Genomic DNA, 22,036 nt, shown 5'->3' with positions numbered 1-22,036 from the left:
CCTTACCATCATCTCTCGTGAACATGCCTCACAGCACACACATCATAGGCGGGCCGCGTTTTTTCTGTGTGAAAATGCATTGCTCCAGAAGTGTGTGCATCACCACTGCCTAAAAACAGACATAATATATTTTTCATGTTTGTGTGTTCCTCATGTCCTCGGTTCATGATAAGGTCGGACATATCTCGAAGGATTGCCATGCAAAATGTATTCCTTTTTTTGCTGTTAAATTCAATTCCACATCTAAAAATATATTTCTTTCATTTCCCTCAAAATAGGACTGTGTTCCGGCAGGGGAAATTGTGTTCCAGAGGGAAAATGAACAAACTGGGGAAAAGGGAATGAGACATTAACCTCTACCTTTTAAAGGATGGTAAAGAGGAAGAAGAAAAAGAAAATTGTCTCGCCACCACCACTACTCTATGTCAAGCGCTAGCAGTGTTGCATTTAGAATCCATTCCAACCACTCACTTCCTTCTGTTTTCTGTACGTTGCAAATAGAAGAACATTTAGGTGTGACGCGTCACACATTTTATACATTCCACAAGCCAAAAACATATTCAACTCCAGTCTGCTGTTTGGCGTCCTATTTCCTACTTGTTTTTCCTCACTTGATTACAAGTAGAAGCTGCTGAGAACACAGAGTTAGTTACACACCATGAAATGACCTTGAGAGTGCTAAGGTAAAAAAAGGTGTGAGTTTCCTCATGCAGCATCAATAAGCAATGCTGTGTTTCTCATTGGAGCCTCTTCACTGCAGTGTGGTTCCATTTTTGGTGAAGAAAACGATGCTACAAAACCAAACTACTGAGGCTCTATCTGTCTTGCTTGGACTTTGAAACGGTACTCTATGAAGCCACATTCCAGAGCAGGGCATCATGGGCATGTACAGATTTATTGCATGCTGCATGCTATACACACACACAGAAAAACATTTGTTTTTTTCTGGTGTCTAGCAAGCATGAGCCCATCCAATCAGCTGCCACGTGATTTTGTCACATCACAGAGGCTCATCAGAGCCAAGTCAGGCAAATGCAGCATCTGCTCTGCAGAGCGAAGGGTCTGTGTTGCCCAGACTCCTCATCAGTCTCCTGGCTTTTAACCTGAGCATTTGGGCCAGAGCAGCAGAGCAGGAGGCTACGGGCTGGGTACTAATCAGCCTCTTACGGTTTGCCTTCAGGGAAGCCGACAGTGGGGGACAAAGGGGTCACTTGTCCCGGGCCCAGGGAAACAGCAGGGGTCCCAGAATTGGGTCCTCAATACATTGTTAGTACTAGATTTGGGGCCCTTTGTCCTTGACTTTGTCCTGGGCCCAGCTAAAGCTGTCAGCGGCCCTGTTTGCCTTCCATGCGTAGTCACCCCCCAAGGGAGCATATGCAGTCCCAGCTGAGGTGCCCACTACTGGATGAGGCAGGGGCTGTGTTGTCTTCAGAAAAAAAGGGGTGAAGCTGAGCTCACCGTCTTTATCTTGAGGTGTCTCCACTTTTGCTTTTTCAGACGGTACACTGCACTAACAGACCCTAAGGAGTCAAGAGCAAAAAAAAAAAAACTAGAACATTCAGGAGAGGATATGTTGTGCACATACAGACATACAGTAAAGTTCTTGCAAATATGTTTTTCATCAGCTCGGCCAAGCTTTTGGACATAAAATGCTGCTCTATCAGGGTGTCTCACTTTATAAAACCAAACACGTCAAAGGCACATTCTGCCATTATTTCGCCGTCACACCTCTAAATCATATCAACAGCGTTGATAAATCGGCTGTGATTGAATTCCATGCTTAAAACGTGAGCCAGGCTATGGCCTTATTTCTCCCTGTCCCTGACTGAAGAACCACCTAGATACGTGTGTGGGGATGAAGTTTTGACTCAAAGATACAATCTGACTGATTTGTAAGGAAAGCACCCCCCCCCCCCCTTGGAAACGTGGCTTATTTTGGAACAGGCACACTTCTGGCAGCTGGGCTCTCCTTGGGGGGTGCTCAGTGGGACCCCATCCGTTCTTCTTCTGACATCCCTGCAGGCGATGAAATGAGCATAGCCCCTCGAAGCTCTCATTGATCCGCTTGCTCTTCCTGCCTACACCCAGAATACCTCTTGCAGCCTGTTCGGCGCATATAACCAGTCCTTAACTTCCTGGGGAATGATGAGATATCTGTACCCGTGGAGGCACCTGAAACCAATCATTAACACCTCCCTTATCCCCTCCCAGTCTCTCTGTAGTAGTAAGGACCATTACCTTGGTTTTTACAGGACTACTGCCATACCTGCTGCTGTCTGTTCACCGGTTGCAGCAAAGGACCTCAACATAGTCTAGGCATTATCCACATTATCTGTTATGTGACTACGCTGTGATCTGTATAGGCTGCTGTACATGTTACATTTGGTTGGAGCAATTCCGCCCTAAGGGTAAGATTTGCTCAGCACTCCGAACGCAATGGCATTCAGAATGGCTGGATTTATTATTGTGTACTGTAAAAAGCAATGTTATGTAGAGTTGAAGAATTAAAACATTAGCATTTTGCTCAGAATTTGTCAGTGCTCAAAAGTGGTGTGCATTTAAAATGTCATGAGAGACGCAACAGCTGTAGGGTTTTGCTGTTTTTAAATGTCTCAGGAGTGTTTAGTTCAAACAAAACTTACCCAGTTGTTTTCTATTTTCAGCTGGCAGTAAAAAATATTCTGCTTCAACAACATACCTTCTTTTGATGTTGCCTATGAGTGATAATCCACTGTGTTTATTGTAAATGGCTTCAGTAGTAACGGGAGCGTTTAGGTGTGACCATCGCTCTCCTATAAATGTGGTTTATTTTCTCAGCAATCGTAGCTTTTTAATTAGCAATGTTCTCCGAGTCTGGCATACAAAATCATCCCAGTAGTTTTATCCTCTTCCTGCATTTTAAATATTGCACACTAGACTAAATCTGCATGTTATGTCTGAATATATGATGGGGTTGACTTTTAACTTTTTTGCACGTGTGCACTTAAATCCCAAACATTACATCTCTGTTGTGGGGCAGACCTTTAAGGGGAAATGACCATTGCTTATGATTGTTCCTGTGCACCGATGCAAAACGCATCATGGCACTGACCAAACAAATGAGTCCTTCGAAATGCAAAACAGTCGAGAGGATATTTACTCAAACCTCAGAAGAGGGTAAAGCAAATTATGTAGGCATGAATTAAATTTCACTTCAGAACCTTTTTATGTTTTTGAGCCACAACCCCCCCCCCACACACACACAACCACCACCACCACCACCACCTCTCTCTCACTCTCACACACACACACACTCTCTCTCGCACACACTCTCTCTCTGTCTCTCTGTCTCTCGCTCTCTCTCTCTCTCTCTCTCTCCCTCACTCTCTCTCTCACACACACACACTCTCTCTCTCTCTCTCCATCCTCTTTTCTCTCTCCATCTCTCCTTCCACTCTTCCTCCCCGTCCCTCTCCATCCTCTCATCCTCTATCTCTCCTTCCCCTCTTCTTCTCCCTCTCCCCTGTCTCCTCTCCCTTGGTTATGGAATCTTATTTCACTTGAACTCACAATATTAACTTTGCCTTTGAAGTCCCTGGTTGATTACATTAGTGATAGCTGCGTGAAACGGCAGCTGATCCCCCGCTCCGCTCCCCCCGCTGATGAGCCCTTCTCTTAGTGTCACTGATTATTCCTCGCCGCCGTTAACGCTCTTTGAATATTCATGCGTGTGTTACCAACAGTAGACCATTAGCTCTGCCGCGCTGCGCTGTTTAGCCGCACTTCTCAGCTCATTGATCAAGAAGAAGAAGAAGAAGAAGAGGAGGAAGAAAGGAAGAAGGAGAAACAACAGTAGAACTCATGTCGTGTGCGTGTCCTGTGCCTCAATGCCAGGATGTGCTTTATTTAATTCATTTTTATTTATTTATTTATTCCTTTATTTATTTATTTATATTGCTGTGGTGTGCTTGGCATGGAGCTGATCTATAACATGGAGCTGATTACCCCGTTCAAGCATCATTTTGCAGCTTACATAAACACTGTGTGTGCCCCACTTGCTCCCGGCAAAGAGAGGCTGTGATTCTTCTCACGTGCTCCCAGTGGTGGTGTGCCAGCAGACTTGCAGACAGGGAGGAAAGGAGAGAGGGAGGGAGAGAGAGAGGCAGGGAAGAGAGGGAGGGAGGGAGGGAGGGACAGAGGCAGGGAAAAGGATGAGAGAGGGAGGGACAGAGGCAGGGAAAAGGATGAAAGAGGGAGGGACAGAGGCAGGGAAGAGAGGGAGGGAGGGCGAGAGAGAGGCAGGGAGGAAAGGAGAGAGGGAGGGAGAGAGAGAGGCAGGAAAGAGAGGAAGGGTAGCAGGGAGGGAGGGAGGAAGAGAGAGAGAGAGATTTCCTCTTTTCCAGGGGCACAGAGGCCCTCTTCTGGTGGGGAGTTTGACCTTCTTCAGTCTTCATCAGTGTGTGGGATGGCTGTTTATGCTTCTTCTTCCCAAAAATGTGTGTGTCTGTGTGTGTGGGGAGGAGGGGGAGGGGGATGGAAGGAATTTTTAGGGGAGTTGAAACAGAATCCCTGCAATAGATGCATCAGCATGATGTTGATGACACACACGCAGACACAAATCTGAATGTGGTAGGAGACAGCGGAAGACATGCACACAGATTTCAACACCGTGTCCCAGAGAGAAACAGGCAGATAGAGGAAGAGCAGTCACACTGCAGTAATGCACAGTATGTCTAACAGACAGAGAAACTCAAATGGCACACACATACACACTTTGGGGCAGACGTGTATGCATACGCACACGCGCGCACACATACACGCACACACACACACACACACACACACACACACACACACACACACACACACACACACACACACACACACACACACACACACACACACACACACACACACACACACACACACACACACACACACACACACACACTGTTACCGTGAGTACTTCAGGGCACTTCTGTTACTCACAGTTTTGTCATGCCGTAGTTTTCTTAATCAACATGTCCACCTCTGCTGACCGCCAGTTTATGCTTGTTCACACATTTCAGACTGCAGAGCTTAGACTAATTAATAATCTTCTGAAAGGAACGCCTATTAGCCAGAACATGTCACTTATTTAAATTGAAGTTTCTAGTCATAGCAGAAAGGAACATTTCCAATTAGCTGCATGCAAACAACGAACATAAATAATGCCTTTCAAAATGCTCCAGACTGTAGAGATTTGCTATCAGTGAAATGAAAGGCACTTTTCAGTACAGAGCTGTATTTGTGAAAAGATGAATTGCACTGTCTTGCCCAATTATATTTGACTCTGACATCTGGACATGTAAAACTAGCCATTAAGTCATTTTCTGCTACACATTCTTTCATCTGAGGAGAATTGAGAAAAAAAATGCTGCCTGTGGCGCTATCAAAACTCTCAGAAACATATCGGCTCAATCTAAACTTGTTTGATTTTCTTGTCTCGTTCTGGAAAGGAGTGCACTTACACAAACAAAATAGAAACAGTAATTTCCCGGTAGTTACATGTACAAAGAGCAATCTTTTGTCACTGCATCTTTCTGGATAAAGACTTTGTACTCTTGTGTTTATATATTTAAAAGCATTCTACATGTATTATTGTCAATCACATCATGATGCAGGTCTCGTGTGTATAGCAATCTGCATGCGCTTCTGTCTAAACATCGAACATCTTTATTCTTCTCCGTTTTTTGTCTATGTTGTGAGGCCATTGAATGCTTTTAATGAGCTAAGCATACATGCACATGTGTGCATTTCTAGTGTATGTTTGAACTTTGCTTTATCCTAGAGGGAAAGATGTACTCTCTTTCTCTGTGTGTGTGTGTGTGTGTGTGTATGTGTGTGTGTGTGTGTGTGTGTGTGTGTGTGTGTGTGTGTGTGTGTGTGTGTGTGTGTGTGTGTGTGTGTGTGTGTGTGTGTGTGTGTGTGTGTGTGTGTGTGTGTGTGTGTGTGTGTGTGTGTGTGTGTGTGTGTGTGTGTGTGTGTGCGTGCGCATGCATATGTGTGCGGAGGGGGTGGGCGCTTTAGTGAGTCATCCCAGAGGTGACTCATGGTTAGGTTGGTCTTAAGAAGATGGTTAAAATCAGGATGAATCTTTTTCAAGATGAAAACTTTTTTCCCCCACCGTTGGCGGGAAGAGAAGCTGGCGAGGGCAGCTCCCTCAGGTCACAGACATGCTGGTGGTGATATGCCAACAGCAGAAAGGGCCTACATTACCTATACCAGCACAACTGCATGGGTTATCTTTACACTTTATATTGCAATATTTGTAAACTATAAGGGTAACCACATCGTTTGATATTGTCACAAAGCGTTACATGAATGGGGCGTTATTAGTGTGTGCATAATTACCTTATTGGGAAATTCACTTTATTACATTATTTGGGCAGAATTACACTTTCAGGTTTTATTGCATTTCAGGGACTTATGAGGTGATTGTTACATTACTGCGAGTTATTAGTTCAGTTCAGTTCAGTTTGGTTTATTTGATAGGGACAGATACACATCATGTAGGCTATGCAAGCCCAACAGATACACATCATGTAGGCTATGCAAGCCCAACAGAGTAGCATCATAGCATTTATAGCCTTGGCTAATTCCCAATGCCCGTCCCTAGAAGGGCTTTTAAAATAAAATATAAAAAACTGTTTTTATTTTAAAGAGCATCCTATCCATTCATTCAAGTCATTCATTCAATCTAAAAGACAGTCAATACATACACATATAGATAACTAACTACATATGCATGTCTAGCCACCCATTCATTCATTCATTCATTCATTCATTCATTCATTCATTCATTCATTCATTCATTCACTAATTATTAAATTATTAAAGTATTACACTGTTGGGAAATCATTACATTCTCTGGTCCTACCCTCACCCTTTCTTTTTCCCTTCCCAATGCTTCTGCAAGGCTTAACTGCCTTACAGTACACCCATTTGTCCTCTGTGTTGTCAGGCACACTTTTCTTTCCAGGATTTGTCCAATGGTTTGTCAATGGATGGCGTTGTCCTGTAAGACAGATATAAACATTGGCCAGCTACAGCAGATAGATAGATAAGAAAGAAAGAAAGAAAGAAAGAAAGAAAGAAAGAAAGAAAGAAAGAAAGTCAGACAGAAACAATGTTCCTGTGCCATTGGCAATTGAAGTTTGTTTGGGAAACACTGCAGGGATCACGTCATATCCTCTCCCTCCTGTGGTGGTTAACAAGGGACTATCTATCACACAGTCTGTCTGACACATAGAACAGGAGAGAGTCTACAATTTTGAGTGTTCTGATTGTTATGGCCTTCGGACAGCATCAGCAAAATCCTAATTGTCATCCTAATTAGTCAGATACATGCAGCCTGTGGAAAGGCACCCTTTTTCCTATTCGGTTGAATGTGAAGTATCTTTTCCCAAATACTGCAAATGCAATTATAATAACAATGACGTTTCACAATAGAATACAGTGTAAATTATGTTTGTATTTCACTACCTCAGAACGCCTTTGAGTATCTAAAGTTAAACTATACTGTAGGTTCAGTAGATCTTAAGGATTCTGTAGCTCCTCTTGAATTTTGTGCATAGCATAGCACTACATAGTGTCAACAACACATGATTTTTACCTGGTCACTCGGACAGTGTTTTAGGCTAGTTGTTGCAGTTTCCCTGTCTGCCTGTCTGTCTGCCTGTCTGTCTGCCTGTCTGCCTGTGTGTCCACCTGCAGTGTTTTTGGTCACCCGAGGGTGGTGCCGAACAAGCATCACATGCATCAGACATGGGCAAGGGGTCCACGCTGATACCTCTGATTGCTCTTGTTTTTTACTGGTTTCCATTTATAGACAAGTTTCCTGTCCGAAGCCTTCTTCGCCCAAGATGTGACCGCTAAGAAGGCGTCTGATCCTTCCTTCGTGCTTCATGAAGCTGTGGCTAAGGTAAGTGCCAGCGTGTCAGTGTGTGTGGTTGGGTGGTGTGTGATGCTTGAGAGCCAGTTGGTCTGCTTTTCATTCGTGCACGTAACAGTACACAAGTCCAATGCACATGAACAAAACTCCAATGCCCATTACCAAACACAATCCCAATGTAGACAGAATGCAATCACAATGGACATAACCAAACAAAGTTCCAATGCACACACAAAAAAAAGTCAAATGTACATAGTCAAACAAAGTTTCAATGTAATACCTGACTACAGTTACAATGCCCCTAACCCCTAAGTATCGAACTGTATGTGTCCAATCAAACACAGAGGAACGTACTGAGTGAACATGCTACAGGAGGTCAGCTTTGGGTTAGCGGTAGGGTTAAGGTTAATGGGACATGTGCACAGGTCTCATTATGCCTTCATTTACAGAAGGTGCTGGAGGCACGTTGTTGTCCAATCGTCTGATTGCACATGAGCTTGTGGGTCCACGCATGCATCGGTCTGCCACTGAATTAATAGTGCGCAATAACTTTTGAATGGTTGGACGGATTTTGACTAAATTTTGTATGGCAATAAAAATGATACACAAATTGATTTGGAGGCCAGCACTTTCAAGATGGCTGATTTTCAAGACACCTTTGGAGGCATCCTAGTCAGCACTTTGGTGTCAAGTTCCACCCATTTTCATTCTGTTTTGACTCTGTTATGCGACTGTTTTGTGCTCTTTTCCGTGCCTGCCCTGTTCTGTGTGACCCATCGTCCCATATTATTATCGCATTGACCCTGTCTGTTTCTCTGTCTGTTTCTCTGTCTGTTTCTCTGTCTGTCTGTCTGTCTGTCTGTCTGTCTGTCTGTCTGTCTGTCTGTCTGTCTGTCTGTTTGTTAGTTTGTCCGCCAAATTGACATGTCAGTCAACTCTATAACTCATGGCTCAGTTGTTACCAAATTTGTTGTAATGGTTTGTAGACTCATAAACAATTATTTACAATTCAACATCCGCCTACCTATTCCGCCTACCTATGCTTCACACAGGGCCAGCTTGCCAGCTGATCACATCTGTTCTTTGCTTAAAAGTGCACAAACATACACTGAGGAGAGACACTGAGCAAATGTGCCAAGGTACCATTAGCCTTATGTTTTGGTTTACTTTAATGAGAAATTTACAGGCTTTTTCCATTTGTACGCAATCACTTAATTTTATTTTGACATTTATGGAAACAAACTTGCCGACCGTGGAGGAAAAGACGGAACAGTAAAAAAAGGCGTGCTGAAGGGTGTGATGTATGACTACCTCACGCCAGGGTTATCACCACGGCAGCAATCAAAATGAATCAAGCCTGCAGCATTAGAGAGAAGAGTAACTCTGCGCGGCTCACTGTGGACTTTTGACAGTGGGTTTTTGCCAATACACAACTGTTTATCAGGCATAGATACACACACACACCACACACACACACACACACACACACACACACACACACACACACTCATGCACGCACGCACGCACACACACACACACACACACACACACACACACACACACACACACACACACACACACACACACACACACACACACACACACACACACACACACACACACACACAATCAGCTGTCTTTTGTTCTATCAAGTACATGTGTGTGCATCCACCAGCAGACACATCTCCGCTCTCTTGATTTCTCCGTCTTGCTCTCTGTCTGTCTTCCTCCCGCAAAGCTCCAGCTCTCTTGCTCTATCGCTCCCTCTTTTCCTCTAGATTCCTCTCTTTCTGACGACCCCCCTCCTCCCTCCCCCTAACCTCACTGTCTCGCTCTGTCCTCCCACTGTCAGCCCTCTTTCTGATGTGCTGGTGGAATACTTATGCTGCCCAACTCTCCTCTCTCTCTCTCTCTCTCTCTCTCTCTCTCTCTCTCTCTCTCTCTCTCTCTCTCTCTGTGTCTCTCTCTCTCTCTCTCTCTCTCTCTCTCTCTCTCTCTCTCTCTCTCTCTCTCTCTCTCTCACACACACTTTCCGTCCCTCTCTCACGCTCACTCTCGCCTCTCTCCCTAACCCCTCAAGTCCACCCCTACCCCCTCCACTTCCATCTCCCCTCCCCTCTCTCTCTCTCCCCCTCTCCTCTCTCTCACTTTCCATCCCTCTCTCACCCTCACTCTCTCATCTCTCCCTATCCCCTTCAGTCCACCCCTACCCCCTTCCACATCTGTCTCCTCTCTCTCTCTCCCCCTCTCCTCTCTCTCTCACTTTCCGTCCCTCTCTCACTCTCTCCCTCTCCTCTCTCCCTATCCCCTCCAGTCCACCCCTACCGCCCTGCCACATCCGTCTCCTCTCCCCTCCTCTCCTCTCCCCTCCCCTCCTGTCTCCAGGCCTCAGCCCCGCGTGCCTGCACTCGGAGGCAGGCAGGGCAGGGAAGGGAAGAAGCCACTGTCCGCAGCGGCCTGTCCGCGTGCCACTTCATTAAAAGCCAGCAGTCACTCCTCCCGTCTCCGGCAGACACTGATTGCTCGGTGGAGGAGTCCAACCTGACAGCTCATTTTTCAGCCTACCTGCTCTTTGTCTCCTCGGGAAGGGCAGGTTGCATGTTTTGGGGCAGGAACAAGAGAGACACAAGAGGACACCCCCCCCCCCCTGCCATCACTGCAATCCTCCCCTCTCCTCCTATCCTTTCCCTCTGTCTGTCTGTCTGTCTGTTAAACAAACACACGCTCGCTCTGACACACATGCATGTACGTAGGCACACGAACACACACACACACACACACACACACACACACACACACACACACACACACACACACACACACACACACACACACACACACACACACACACACACACACACACACACACACACACACACACACACACACACACACACACACACATACTACTACTACTACTACTACTACACACACACACACACAGACGGGTGCGCACACAAGCACGGATGGTAATACATTCGAAAAAAAAGATGGCACCAAAACGTAAGTGCTCATAATTTTTCTTTTCTTCATCCTTCTTGCCGGTTGCTGATGAGGGCCCCGTGTAAGAATGTGGCAGAAAGAAATATGAACGTCGTTACGGCTTCACGTCTTCTGCCAAGGAGATAATGCTCCGCGCCACAAATTATTTGCACAGAGAGGAGGAAGCTGTCTGGCGATGCGACAAAGAAACACAAGAACAATGGCATATCCGTAAAAGAAGACGGAGAAGAATGAAAGAATGGGAAAAAAAACAGATAAAGTAAATGAGTAGGATGTCACTTTGGTTTTCTTTCTTTCTTGTTTCTCTCTTCCTCTCTATAGCCATTTACATATTCAAACAGGCCGCTCACAAGCTCACTTAACTGTGCTGGGAATCGGTCAGAGTGTGCCAAAGTTTGGGGAGAAAAAGCCACAGGGTTGATTTAGAATTCGCAGAAGAGAATTGAAAGTGTCAAAACATCACATTTCACAACACAATGGGCAGAGGGGAGAAAAACTTTACTGAATAACAAAGAGAGAAAAAAAGACTGTCCCTTTTTTTGGCTGCCATGTCTTTTTACCTCTCCCTCTTTCTGTCATTGTCGCGGTCTGTCTCTGTCTCTGTCTCTGTCTCTGCCTTTGTCTCTGTCTCTGTCTCCTGCCTCTCTCTCTCTCTCTCTCTCTCTCTCTCTCTCTCTCTCTCTCTCTCTGGAGGCTCTCTATATATCTATCAAACACACACACACACGTGCACACGCACAATGAAACAAAACCTACCTACAGACACACACTCACACACACACACACACACACACACACACACACACACACACACACACACACACACACACACACACACACACACACACACACACACACACACACACACACACACACTGCCCAAGTCACATAACCACGAAATAACAACTATGCAGACAGACTCTCACACACATGTACGCACACACACGCACACAGAGACTGCCCAAGTCACAAAACCATGGAATAACAACTATAGAGACAGGCTGACACACACACAGGCACACAGATACACTGACAAACCCGCAGACAGGCTTAGACATACAGAGTGACAGGCAGAAAAGTGCAATATGAGGGTGGCACCCTGATATGCACAGACTGAAAGGCAGTGCATGGCTTTTCAACCCTCTAGCACATACACACACACACACACACACACACACACACACACACACGCACGCACGCACGCACGCACGCACGCACGCACGCACGCACGCACGCACGCACGCACGCACGCACGCACGCACGCACACACACACACACACACACACACACACACACACACACACACACACACACACACACACACACACACACACACACACACACACACACCCATATACAGTACCGGTATGCCCCTTATAGAGTGTGCATGCATACTCACATGGAGGAGAAATGATTCTACAAAGCAGAAGTGTCTTATCAAGGGATCCATTCTGATCCCCTGGGATTCCACACACCCAGGCACATCTGGCGAGGAAGGAGAAGAACATAGGAAGAAAGAGCAAAGAAAAACTCACACGGAAATTTGTGTGAAATTCCACATATGTATTTCACTATAAAGAACGCCTTTGCTTCTCACCTAATAAAAGAAATGAAAAAAAATCTTTCAAGATGTTCTAGTTACTCTGAAAAATTCTGTGGAAAAAAGAGAAAGTGGTTGATCCACTGAATAATTTCTTACATCCACAGAGCCAGTGGGTACATTTACAGTAAACCGCTGTTCCGCATCAGCGTGTTGTCTTATAGGCACAGAATTATTGCAAGTGAATGTGCATGGGTGTGATTTTTAGACCATCTGGCTTCATTTCCGCATAAACAGTTCTTTACTGTGGAAAGAAGGGAAAAAAGTCTGATTACCTCATTTTCTTGACATGAAGACTACTCAAAGACACTTTTAAGGGTTAGCTAAACGTCATTTTATTTCTACCATATTCAGTAATGTAGTACAAATGTTAACATGAGACAAAACATTTTACCAGGAACCATTTCTGTAGCACAAACTGTATTACTTAAAGCAGTGAGTAGGAGTTGGTTTTAAATGCAAATAACATCACCCGAGGAGTTGCATGCAGACTACAAAAGGTGTAACTACAGTATAGGAATGTGTTTGTGTGTGGTAGCCTCACAGGTTGCTGGCTGCAATTTTGCAAATGTAAATACACTGTACCCACAAAATCCCATGCTGTGTGTGTGTGTGTGCGTGCGTGCGTGCATGCGTGTGTGTGTGCGTGCGCGCTAGGCATGGTACGGTTTGCGTTGCAAACCGAGACCGTACGGTTTGCATGTCACGGAACGGGGTAGTGGGCAACCGCACGGTGCCCACGGTTTCAAAAAAAAAAAAATAGAGTGACCACCGGCGGACGACGCTATTAAAATCCTACTACTTTTACAAGCATAAAACACAAAGACTACGTAGGATATTGAGTGTGGAAAGACTGATTTCTATCAGCCAACTGAAAGGCATAATGTAACAGCATGCGCCAGTTGACAGCTGCAGTAGCCTACAAGCAAGTGCAGGTCGGTCCGACCGTCACCCTCTCCCCCCTCTCTCTCCACGTTAGCACAAGTGACTGTTCCCAGCCTTTATGCTGACCATTTTAAATTAAATGAACATGAATTTACAAACAATGACAGTGTGGATTAGCAGAACAAAGTAGACTATGACTTACGTTACAGTAGCCTAGTGTAGGCTATATCCACGTGGCATTGAATGGGGATTCCGGACGGCAAAATGCGAGATAATTGAACATATCCATCAGATTCACTGCGCTGTCCTTAACTGCAATCAACTGTAGGCCTAATTATATGTAGCCAGTTAAACTCTGATGGACGGAAGGGGACTTTGTGCTGTTGCCTAGTTAACATTGATGTTTAACACTATAACAAAAATAAAATTTGACTGTTTTAAAAGGCTCAGCTTCACAGGAGTTTTGTGAAACATTCTTGTGCATACACTTCTAAAAAAAACGATCTTTTAAAATTATTTCTGACCTTAACTTTCACATTTTAACATAACATAACCCTATCACTTGTTCACTTAAAATTGAATTTGACTTCTGATTTTACTTCTATGCTTCTCACGGCTGGCAGTTTCATGATAGGAAGCAACTGATTCATAAGCGCAAAACTCGCAGAAAGCGGTATCAAAATAAAAGTCCAATTCGTTCTCAGTGTGTCATTAACCAAAATAGTCATAGGCCTACTGCACTGACCTAATGGTCCCATTGCCTACAGGAGTGCAGCTGTTTTATTTTTAGACGTCAAATGTGTTATAGTATGTAATATTTGAATATTTGTCAACTTAAAAGTTAGGACTTAGTTCTCCCTTTTTGTGAAATAAATGGAAGCATGTTAAAATCATTGATATCTTTCCTCTTTCAGTTGGGTTAAATGAAGTCAAATTCAACATACCCATGATAAGCTTACATTTTCATTCTAATTTTTATATAATACATTTTATTTAAAAAAAAAAAAAAAAAAAAACAGAACCGTACAAAACCGAAAACCGTGACCTTGAAACCGTGATATGGACCGAACCGTGACATTTGTGAACCGTACCACCCCTAGTGCGCGCGCGTGCGTGTGTGTGTGTGCGCGTGCGCGTGTGTGTGCGCGTGTGCGTGTGTGCGCTTGCTTGTGTGCGTGTGTGTGTGTGCTTTTGTGTGTGTCTGTAAGCGTGCACGTGCATGCAAGTGTGTTTGTAGTTTCAGCCCACCTCTTCTTCTATTCCATGCTGTGCCAATTTTCTTGGCAAGGGGTTTGCTCGCTTACGGGAAGAGATGTGGGGAAAGGGTGAGGGGGGGAGAAAAAAACTCTTATAATCTTAGGGTGACATTAGCAACAGAAGGTGGGAGAATACAGAGTAATGGAAACGGGCAGCTCAGCGTGCAGATGCAGGTAACACTTGCCGACCCCGGGGACGCAGAGTTCAATAGAGGCCGATGGGGAATTAATTGATTTGGGGCTGCCTTGGAGATCAGGGCTGAAGCGTATAGTAGCCCCGTAATGCTGCACCAGCTCCCATGGAACAAAGAAATTCCCACCAGGCTGCTCCCCAGGAAAGCAAGCAGGCAGGCAGGCAGGCAGGCGAGGGAGCGAGGAGTGGAGCGGCCGGCAGTGGCTGTCATGAAAAGGCTCAGGCTTTTGCCTGTTCTTTCTCTCTCTCTCTCTCTCTCTCTCTCTCTCTCTCTCTCTCTCTCTCTCTCTCTCTCTCTCTCTCTCTCTCCCTCTCTCTCTCTCCCTCTCTGCCTTGGGTTCCCTCTGGGGACGGTAGAGGCAAGCATGCTCTGCTCGGCTCTTTCTTTGTGTTTGTAGAGAGAGGGGGGGGCGGTGGGCATTTTTCTTCACCTCGGTTCGGGTCCCCACGCTCGTTTTTCACCTGGGTTTTGGCTGCAGCGAGGGGGGAAAAGGTGACAGGCGGGCTCTCTGTGTTGCTAATTTTTAAAGTATGAGGCCAGTTGGCTTCCCTTGAGTTGGCATGGCGAGCTGGCATCGATCATACGCGCGGCCCAAACCCACACACACTCAATCACCGGCAACCCACCGAGTCCCCTCGCAGCGTATATTCGAGGACTGTAATGCACACACACACACACACACACACGCAAAAACACACACACTCTTACACATGGCAACATGTACACACATACCACACTGTACACACACACACACACACAGACACACACACACACACACACACACACACACACACACACACACACACACACACACACACACACACACACACACACACACACACACACACACACACACACACACACATACTCTCTCTTGCTCTCTCACAAAACACACACACACACACACACACACACACACACACACACACACACACACACACACACACACACACACACACACACACACACACACACACACACACACACACACACACACACCAGGAGAGTGGCTCACATGGCTGAGAGAGGCCCGGGGGAGCATTCTAGAACCCTTGCTTGAAAGTCCCTGTGGTTCCGTTTGCTTGTTCACCAATTAATGTCAGGGAGGCGAGGGGGGAAAACAATAGAATTCCCACGTCTACTTGTTAGTTGCTTCAGACTTTATTTGTATAGTTGTGTTTGTATAGCATATGTATCTTATCTGTCTGTGGCGCCAAGCACCAGCGCAGGAGCCAAGCCTTGCAAGCTTTCTCTCCTGGGCCGTGACAGATTTGATTGATATGTGTATTTATACTGAATCCTCATGGTATGCACCGGTTAGTGCATGGAGTGTAGGCTGTTGATGCATGCAGGTATTTGAACAGACTCATACACTACACACAAAACAAAAAAACCTGAAGGACGGCAGAAAATATAGTGGATAATACAGTAAAGCGAAGGGTAAATGTGTGCCGTATACATACATACTCTATTGGAAAAGTGACTTGCACATGGGTATTACGTATTATTAGATATTATTGGTATTTTCTACAGAAACTCTTGTTTACATTCACCTACATACGCTACTTACTTATTCTAGTAATGTACTAATGTTGTACTGCAACACGTGAAATACTTTCAGCTTTTTTTGCCAACTGTGACCTATTGGATCATGCATTTTTTATTATGCCTACATAAAGGCATTACCTATGGGAGAAAGGCTACATTTTACTGCCTAATACAGAACACACCTCACCGATCTACCTCAGGGGGGACCATACAGCACAGAGTTGGGGGGAAAAAACCTGTTCAAAACAAATGGAAATCAAATGAAGCTGATGGAAGCTTTATGCATTTGTAGTTTTGTTGTTTTGTTCCTATTGTGCCAAACTGTGATATGAACCGAATTACCAACTGCGTGTGTGTTCCTGTTATTCCCCCAGGAGGGACTGATGGATATTTTTATTTCCATTTCATTATTACTTCTTATCATTTATTATTTATTTTGTTTTATTTATTTATCCTTTCACATGCTGCAGAGACACAATATCTGACTGTTTCAGAAGAACCGTATTTGGTGTGGGTGTCATGGTAATTGTTTTAGTGTGCCTTTTTAATGTTTCACCATGTTCAACATATCAATGCGTTTTGGGATAAATAAAAAAAAAACACAGATCACCACTCCCTGGGTTTCTTAAATGAAAGCCTCGGTGACATTTGAGACTATCAGAAAATAGATCACTAGATGTGCACGCGCGAAGCGAAAGGGGGCTAACTGCCACCAATCCTCACTATCAAATCAGATCAGATGGATGGTGATAGAGGGTGACTGTAAGGCGGGGGACAGTGACGGAGCTGATGCATGTGCTGGACCACACAGCGTCTCAAAGGGGTCCGTCAGCGGCGTGCCGAGAGTCCCGCGAGGCCGCCTCCTAACATGATCTGGGCCCTCCGTGTTGCAACTGCCGCTCATTTGTCATGGTTTGCCCGTGCTTTATCACACGTGCGCACGGCGGAGTGAGCCCATGGATGCATCGGGCGTGTGGCACTGCTGACAATAGAAAATGGAGGAAAAAAAAGAAATGGGTCCATCGCACTCCAGTGGTGCGCATCCTTTGCAGGGTTTTTTTCCCCCCGCTTCTAAAAGTTAAAGGAAAAAGTTCTCTGTACAGTATTCCTTCTGCTTAGGCACATAATGAAGAGTCAGTATGTCAGTAGATGGTTAATCTGCTGTACTTGGCTCCAGACTTTTCTCATAGTGTAGTAGAGTATCACTGTTAGGAGAGCCGTGACAAACCTCACGTGGGAGAATATAATCCTACCCTATCAGTAAAGGAAATATGTTTTGCAGACTGTATTTTGGACATTTTCATGCAATCAACTGAGGAATATGGAAAGACCAAACCCACCACTAACACTATCCTGTCACGTGGGTGGCATTCCAGCACGTGAAGATGGTTGAATCGGTTATTTAACCCAGTGTTTCTCAACAGGGGTGCCCCCTCAGGGGTGCCACGGAAACGTGGCTGATTAATAAATTATGTAATATAATACATATTCGTCTAAATTGATAAGTTAGTGCTAGTCAGTGTAATCTTTCATCTGCCATTTACGCACAATAAAGTAAATATAGGTCGCCCCAGTCAGCTGTAACTTCGAACGTAGGTCGTGTGACGTCTCCAAATGTGTTACTTTTCTAAGCTTTTGTGGTATAGGATGCAACGTCATGTTACGGCTTGTTGGTTTGGGGTGCCATGAAATTTTTCACGAGTTGAAAGGGCGCCTTGCCTAAGAAAAGTTTGAGAAACACTGATTTAACCCATTCAAGACTAAGGCACCTGCAAAAAATGCCTGCTGAATGCCTAAGCCCTTTTTGGGAAAAGGTACCCTCAGCCTATAAAAACCTAAATATCTCAGCCTCTGAAGCACATAAAAAATGAAATAAGTTGCATTTAAAAGCTAAAATCTTGCATTAGAGTATGTTCGTTTAGCTGTAACATACACATTTTTAATTTAAAAAAAAAATTCTCAAGAGCCGAAATGCAGCATCTATGTCGCTCCAGGCGCCTATAGGTCAATGCGGCACATATGCAGCATCAGGCTTAAATGGGTTAACACCGCATTTGTGCGGTTTAATCAAACACGGTGCATAGCAGAATGTTGTGCTCTGGCCAGAGGTGATGTCTACCTCTGATCCTTTGATGAGATCAGGGCCGTAACCAGACATTTTCAAATACCGAGGTCAAATACTGCATGCTGTACTGCATACTGTACATTTAGAGTGCTTCAAACACTTCAGTCAAACTCTTAAGTTTGTTAATCGCTAATTAATTAATCACTGCCTTGAGGATAAATGGGGTTGGCGTATATAGGCTGAATTTATCATTGTTGATCATATATCGGTTCTCATCACTAGATACATTTTACATTACTGAAAAAAAATACAGAGGACATGACCTCTGTGTCCTCAATGGTAGTTACGGCCATGGATGAGATGTCTTCAAACCTGTGAAATACCGCTACAACCACGGGGATGGTGCTGCAGTACAATTTAGAGTGCAGGGGCCATATATGTTGCAAGCTCCCTCGGCTCATTTAGACACCCTTGAAATGGATTAATATGGGCAACCTGTTTGTGTACACCGTTACGCTTGTGGAACACGTTGCTACAACATTGCAAGTCTTGAGTAAAACAACACATCATGGGCATTATAATTCTTGTAACAACAGTGTCATAAGGGGGTTTGACCCTCAACTGACACAGAACAGCGCTTGCTACTCTCTTATGTATGTTTTTAAGAAGAACTCCCAGTGTGTTATACCAGGGAACCCAGTTACAGAGAGCAACATGGGTAGGATAAAGGACAGAGTGACCATTTATAGTATGAAAATCTGATTGAATGTGATGCTTATCAATTCAGGATGGGCCATCACTGCCATCTCAACAAGCCTGGCAGTCGGTATGCATGTCGAGTAGCCTAGCCCTTAGACCTGTGGTCAAGCCCAGGCCCAGGTTGGGTGACTGGTCTCTCTCTCTCTCTCTCTCTCTCTCTCTCTCTCTCTCTCTCTCTCTCTCTCTCTCTCTCTCTCTCTCTCTCTCTCTCTCTCTCTATATATCTCTCTCTCTCTCTCTCTCTCTCTCTCTCTCTCTCTGTGTCTCTCTCTTGTGAAGAAGCAAAATGGGAGCGATGGATTTCGGATGAAACCTAATGGAGGATCGAAGTTGTGGCAGATTGCGCTATAAGTACAAATTACAGAAACAAGGAAAAGGACAAGATGAGGGAGGAAGGAAGTGAGGAAAATCGTGTCTGTGATGATGGTGTGAGTAAGAGGAGGCTGAAATGAAGTGGGAAGATCGAAGGGGTGAATGATGGAGATGATGGAAGGAACTTTTGAAAGGTGGCAAGATCATGGGAAAGAAATTTTGCACCACTTCCTGAAAAGGAACCTTTGAAATGAACCTGCCACATATCCCAACGCTTCATCCCTCACTCTGTCCACCCACGGAGTTGGAAGAACCGGATACTGTACTCACTACAAGCAAGTAAAAGACTGAGTGAAGCAGAGAGGGAAGTTATCATTATGTTGGAAAGGAAAAGAAAAGGGCAAAACTTTTAGTTGTAAGGAAGATATGGATAGTTGCTTCTAGTGGAGCGCTGCTAGATGGATAGGTTGGGAGCTTCTGAAATCCCAGAGTAAGGTCTGTGCAGTGCATACACGATGACAGGTCAGTGAATGACTTACTACATCCTCACCTCAGCTCAGCAGAGACTGACAAAGCAAGAGTAGGCCAGCCTCCGGTAGACTTGACAGAACATCTCCGTGCCTGAGTGAGATCTGTGCTGCAGCTGGAAGCACTTGGCAGACTTGCCCGGTCCCATTGCACACATTACAATTTGTTTGTCAGAAATAGGTATAGCAAGCATACAGTGAGGAAATACCAGTATGTTTTTGTATCCATTTATTTTCGGTTTTGTGGATGTTTTAATTGTTTTTTTGTTTTTTTTATATATATTTTGCCACTGGGTTTATGATGTCTGTACTCTCTTGAGCTGGTTTGAATATTGACAACAAGTACAAGTAGGCTACTCTTAAAGCGATACTGTCCCATTTTTGGAAATAAGCTTGTTTTACACCTCCCCTTGAATTAAATAATATCGTTTTACCGTTCTCCTACACTTTCAACCGATGTCTGGGTATGGCACTGCATATTTTACCTCCAAGCTAGCAGTTAACATTGAGTCCTATGAGACCAGTTAGCTGCCAGCTGGTATCATAGGACTCAATGTTAACTGCTAGATTGGAGGTAAACTTTGCACTGCCATACCCAGAGAACGGTTGAAAGTACAGGAAAAAGGTAAAACCTTATTATGTAACTTAAAGGGACACTGTGTGAGATTTGTAGTTGTTTATTTCCAGAATTCATGCTGACTATTCACTAATGTTACATTTTTCATGAATATTTACCACCACCATTAAATTCTAAGCATTCATTATGACTGGAAAAATTGCACTTTTCATACATGAAAAGGGGGATCTTCTCCATGGTCCGCCATTTTGAATTTCCAAAAATTGCCATTTTTAGCTGCAAAAATGACTCTACTTGGACCATACTAGAAAATGTGTGTTTATTACTCAGCAAACTTTCATGTTGAGATCAGATTTGACAATAGGCAACACAGTTTCAATGATCAGCATAGTTGCAGTACCTTTTATGACCATTTCCTGCACAGTGTCCCTTTAAGGGGAGGTGTAAAATAAGCGTATTTCCAAAAATGGGACAGTATGACTTTAAAGTCAGTTATTTCCCTCGGATGGTCATATCAATGTAGAATATGAACGCAAGTAGTGAAATCGCACTTGAGAATTTCCTGCTTTACTGACTTCAACATCACATACTCAGCGCGTATGAGATGTATGCAACAAGGCTAAAAGGACTTTTATCCATTCCTTATAAGCCTGTTCTCCCTTTTTCGGCAATTCCAATGCTCATTGCAAAGTTAATTATAGGAAAAGCTATAGAACAGATGAAAAAGGTGCTTCATTTACAACAATGAATGAGATTCGCATGAGTACCTTGCGTGCAGAAGCTCGATTAAAAAAAAAGAACAAAAATGGCCATTTGGGTTAACTTTCATTAACTGAGAAAGGAGTGCTTTAATTCCTCAGTAAAATGCTGGAGCAGATAATAGTCCATTGTGGCTGAAATGGAGGGACATGGGCTGTCAAAGCCTTAGAAATCAAGTTAATTGAACAGGACTCACTCAAGGTCCATCTGTGTCTGAAACAGAAGAATGCAATAATTACATGAAAACCAGAATTAGCAGTTTTGTTCAATGCTCTGTACTGCACTGTCATTATTCAGCAGGTCCTCAGAGCCTTTGTCCCAACACAAGCACACACACGTGTACACCCACATGCACACACACACACACACACACACACACACACACAGACACTCAGGCCCGTTTCTAGGATTTTGGGGGCCCTAGGCAAAGGGGTTGTCGGGGGCCCTAGGGCATTTTTTTTGGACAGGGGAGCCTGACGGGGCAGCCACGGCGCCAGAATTTCTGTTTCGGATGGGCCAGACCATTTTTGGATGGCACTTCAGTCATGGTCACATAGCCTACCATCACAACATAATGTCACAGAATCCTAATGGAACAAACAGGAAGTTACCTCATACCTAGACAGTGTTGTTTAGGCT

At 44.5% G+C, this 22,036-nt stretch overlaps 1 protein-coding gene across 1 annotated transcript in view; it reads left to right on the top strand.

Annotated features, from left to right (window-relative positions):
• Positions 1 to 22,036, top strand: part of LOC134451392 (inactive N-acetylated-alpha-linked acidic dipeptidase-like protein 2) — a 303,318-nt gene that overhangs the window by 225,829 nt on the left and 55,453 nt on the right. The window contains exon 11 of the mRNA XM_063201830.1: positions 7,850 to 7,942. Within this exon, the coding sequence (XP_063057900.1) occupies positions 7,850 to 7,942 (93 nt within the window). The remainder of the gene's footprint in view (positions 1 to 7,849; positions 7,943 to 22,036) is intronic.

Source organism: Engraulis encrasicolus, chromosome 6 (assembly GCF_034702125.1).
Source record: "Engraulis encrasicolus isolate BLACKSEA-1 chromosome 6, IST_EnEncr_1.0, whole genome shotgun sequence".
NCBI lineage: Eukaryota > Metazoa > Chordata > Actinopteri > Clupeiformes > Engraulidae > Engraulis > Engraulis encrasicolus.
The sequence above is the reverse complement of the archived record's forward strand: the minus strand, read 5'-3'. Positions and strand labels throughout refer to the sequence as shown.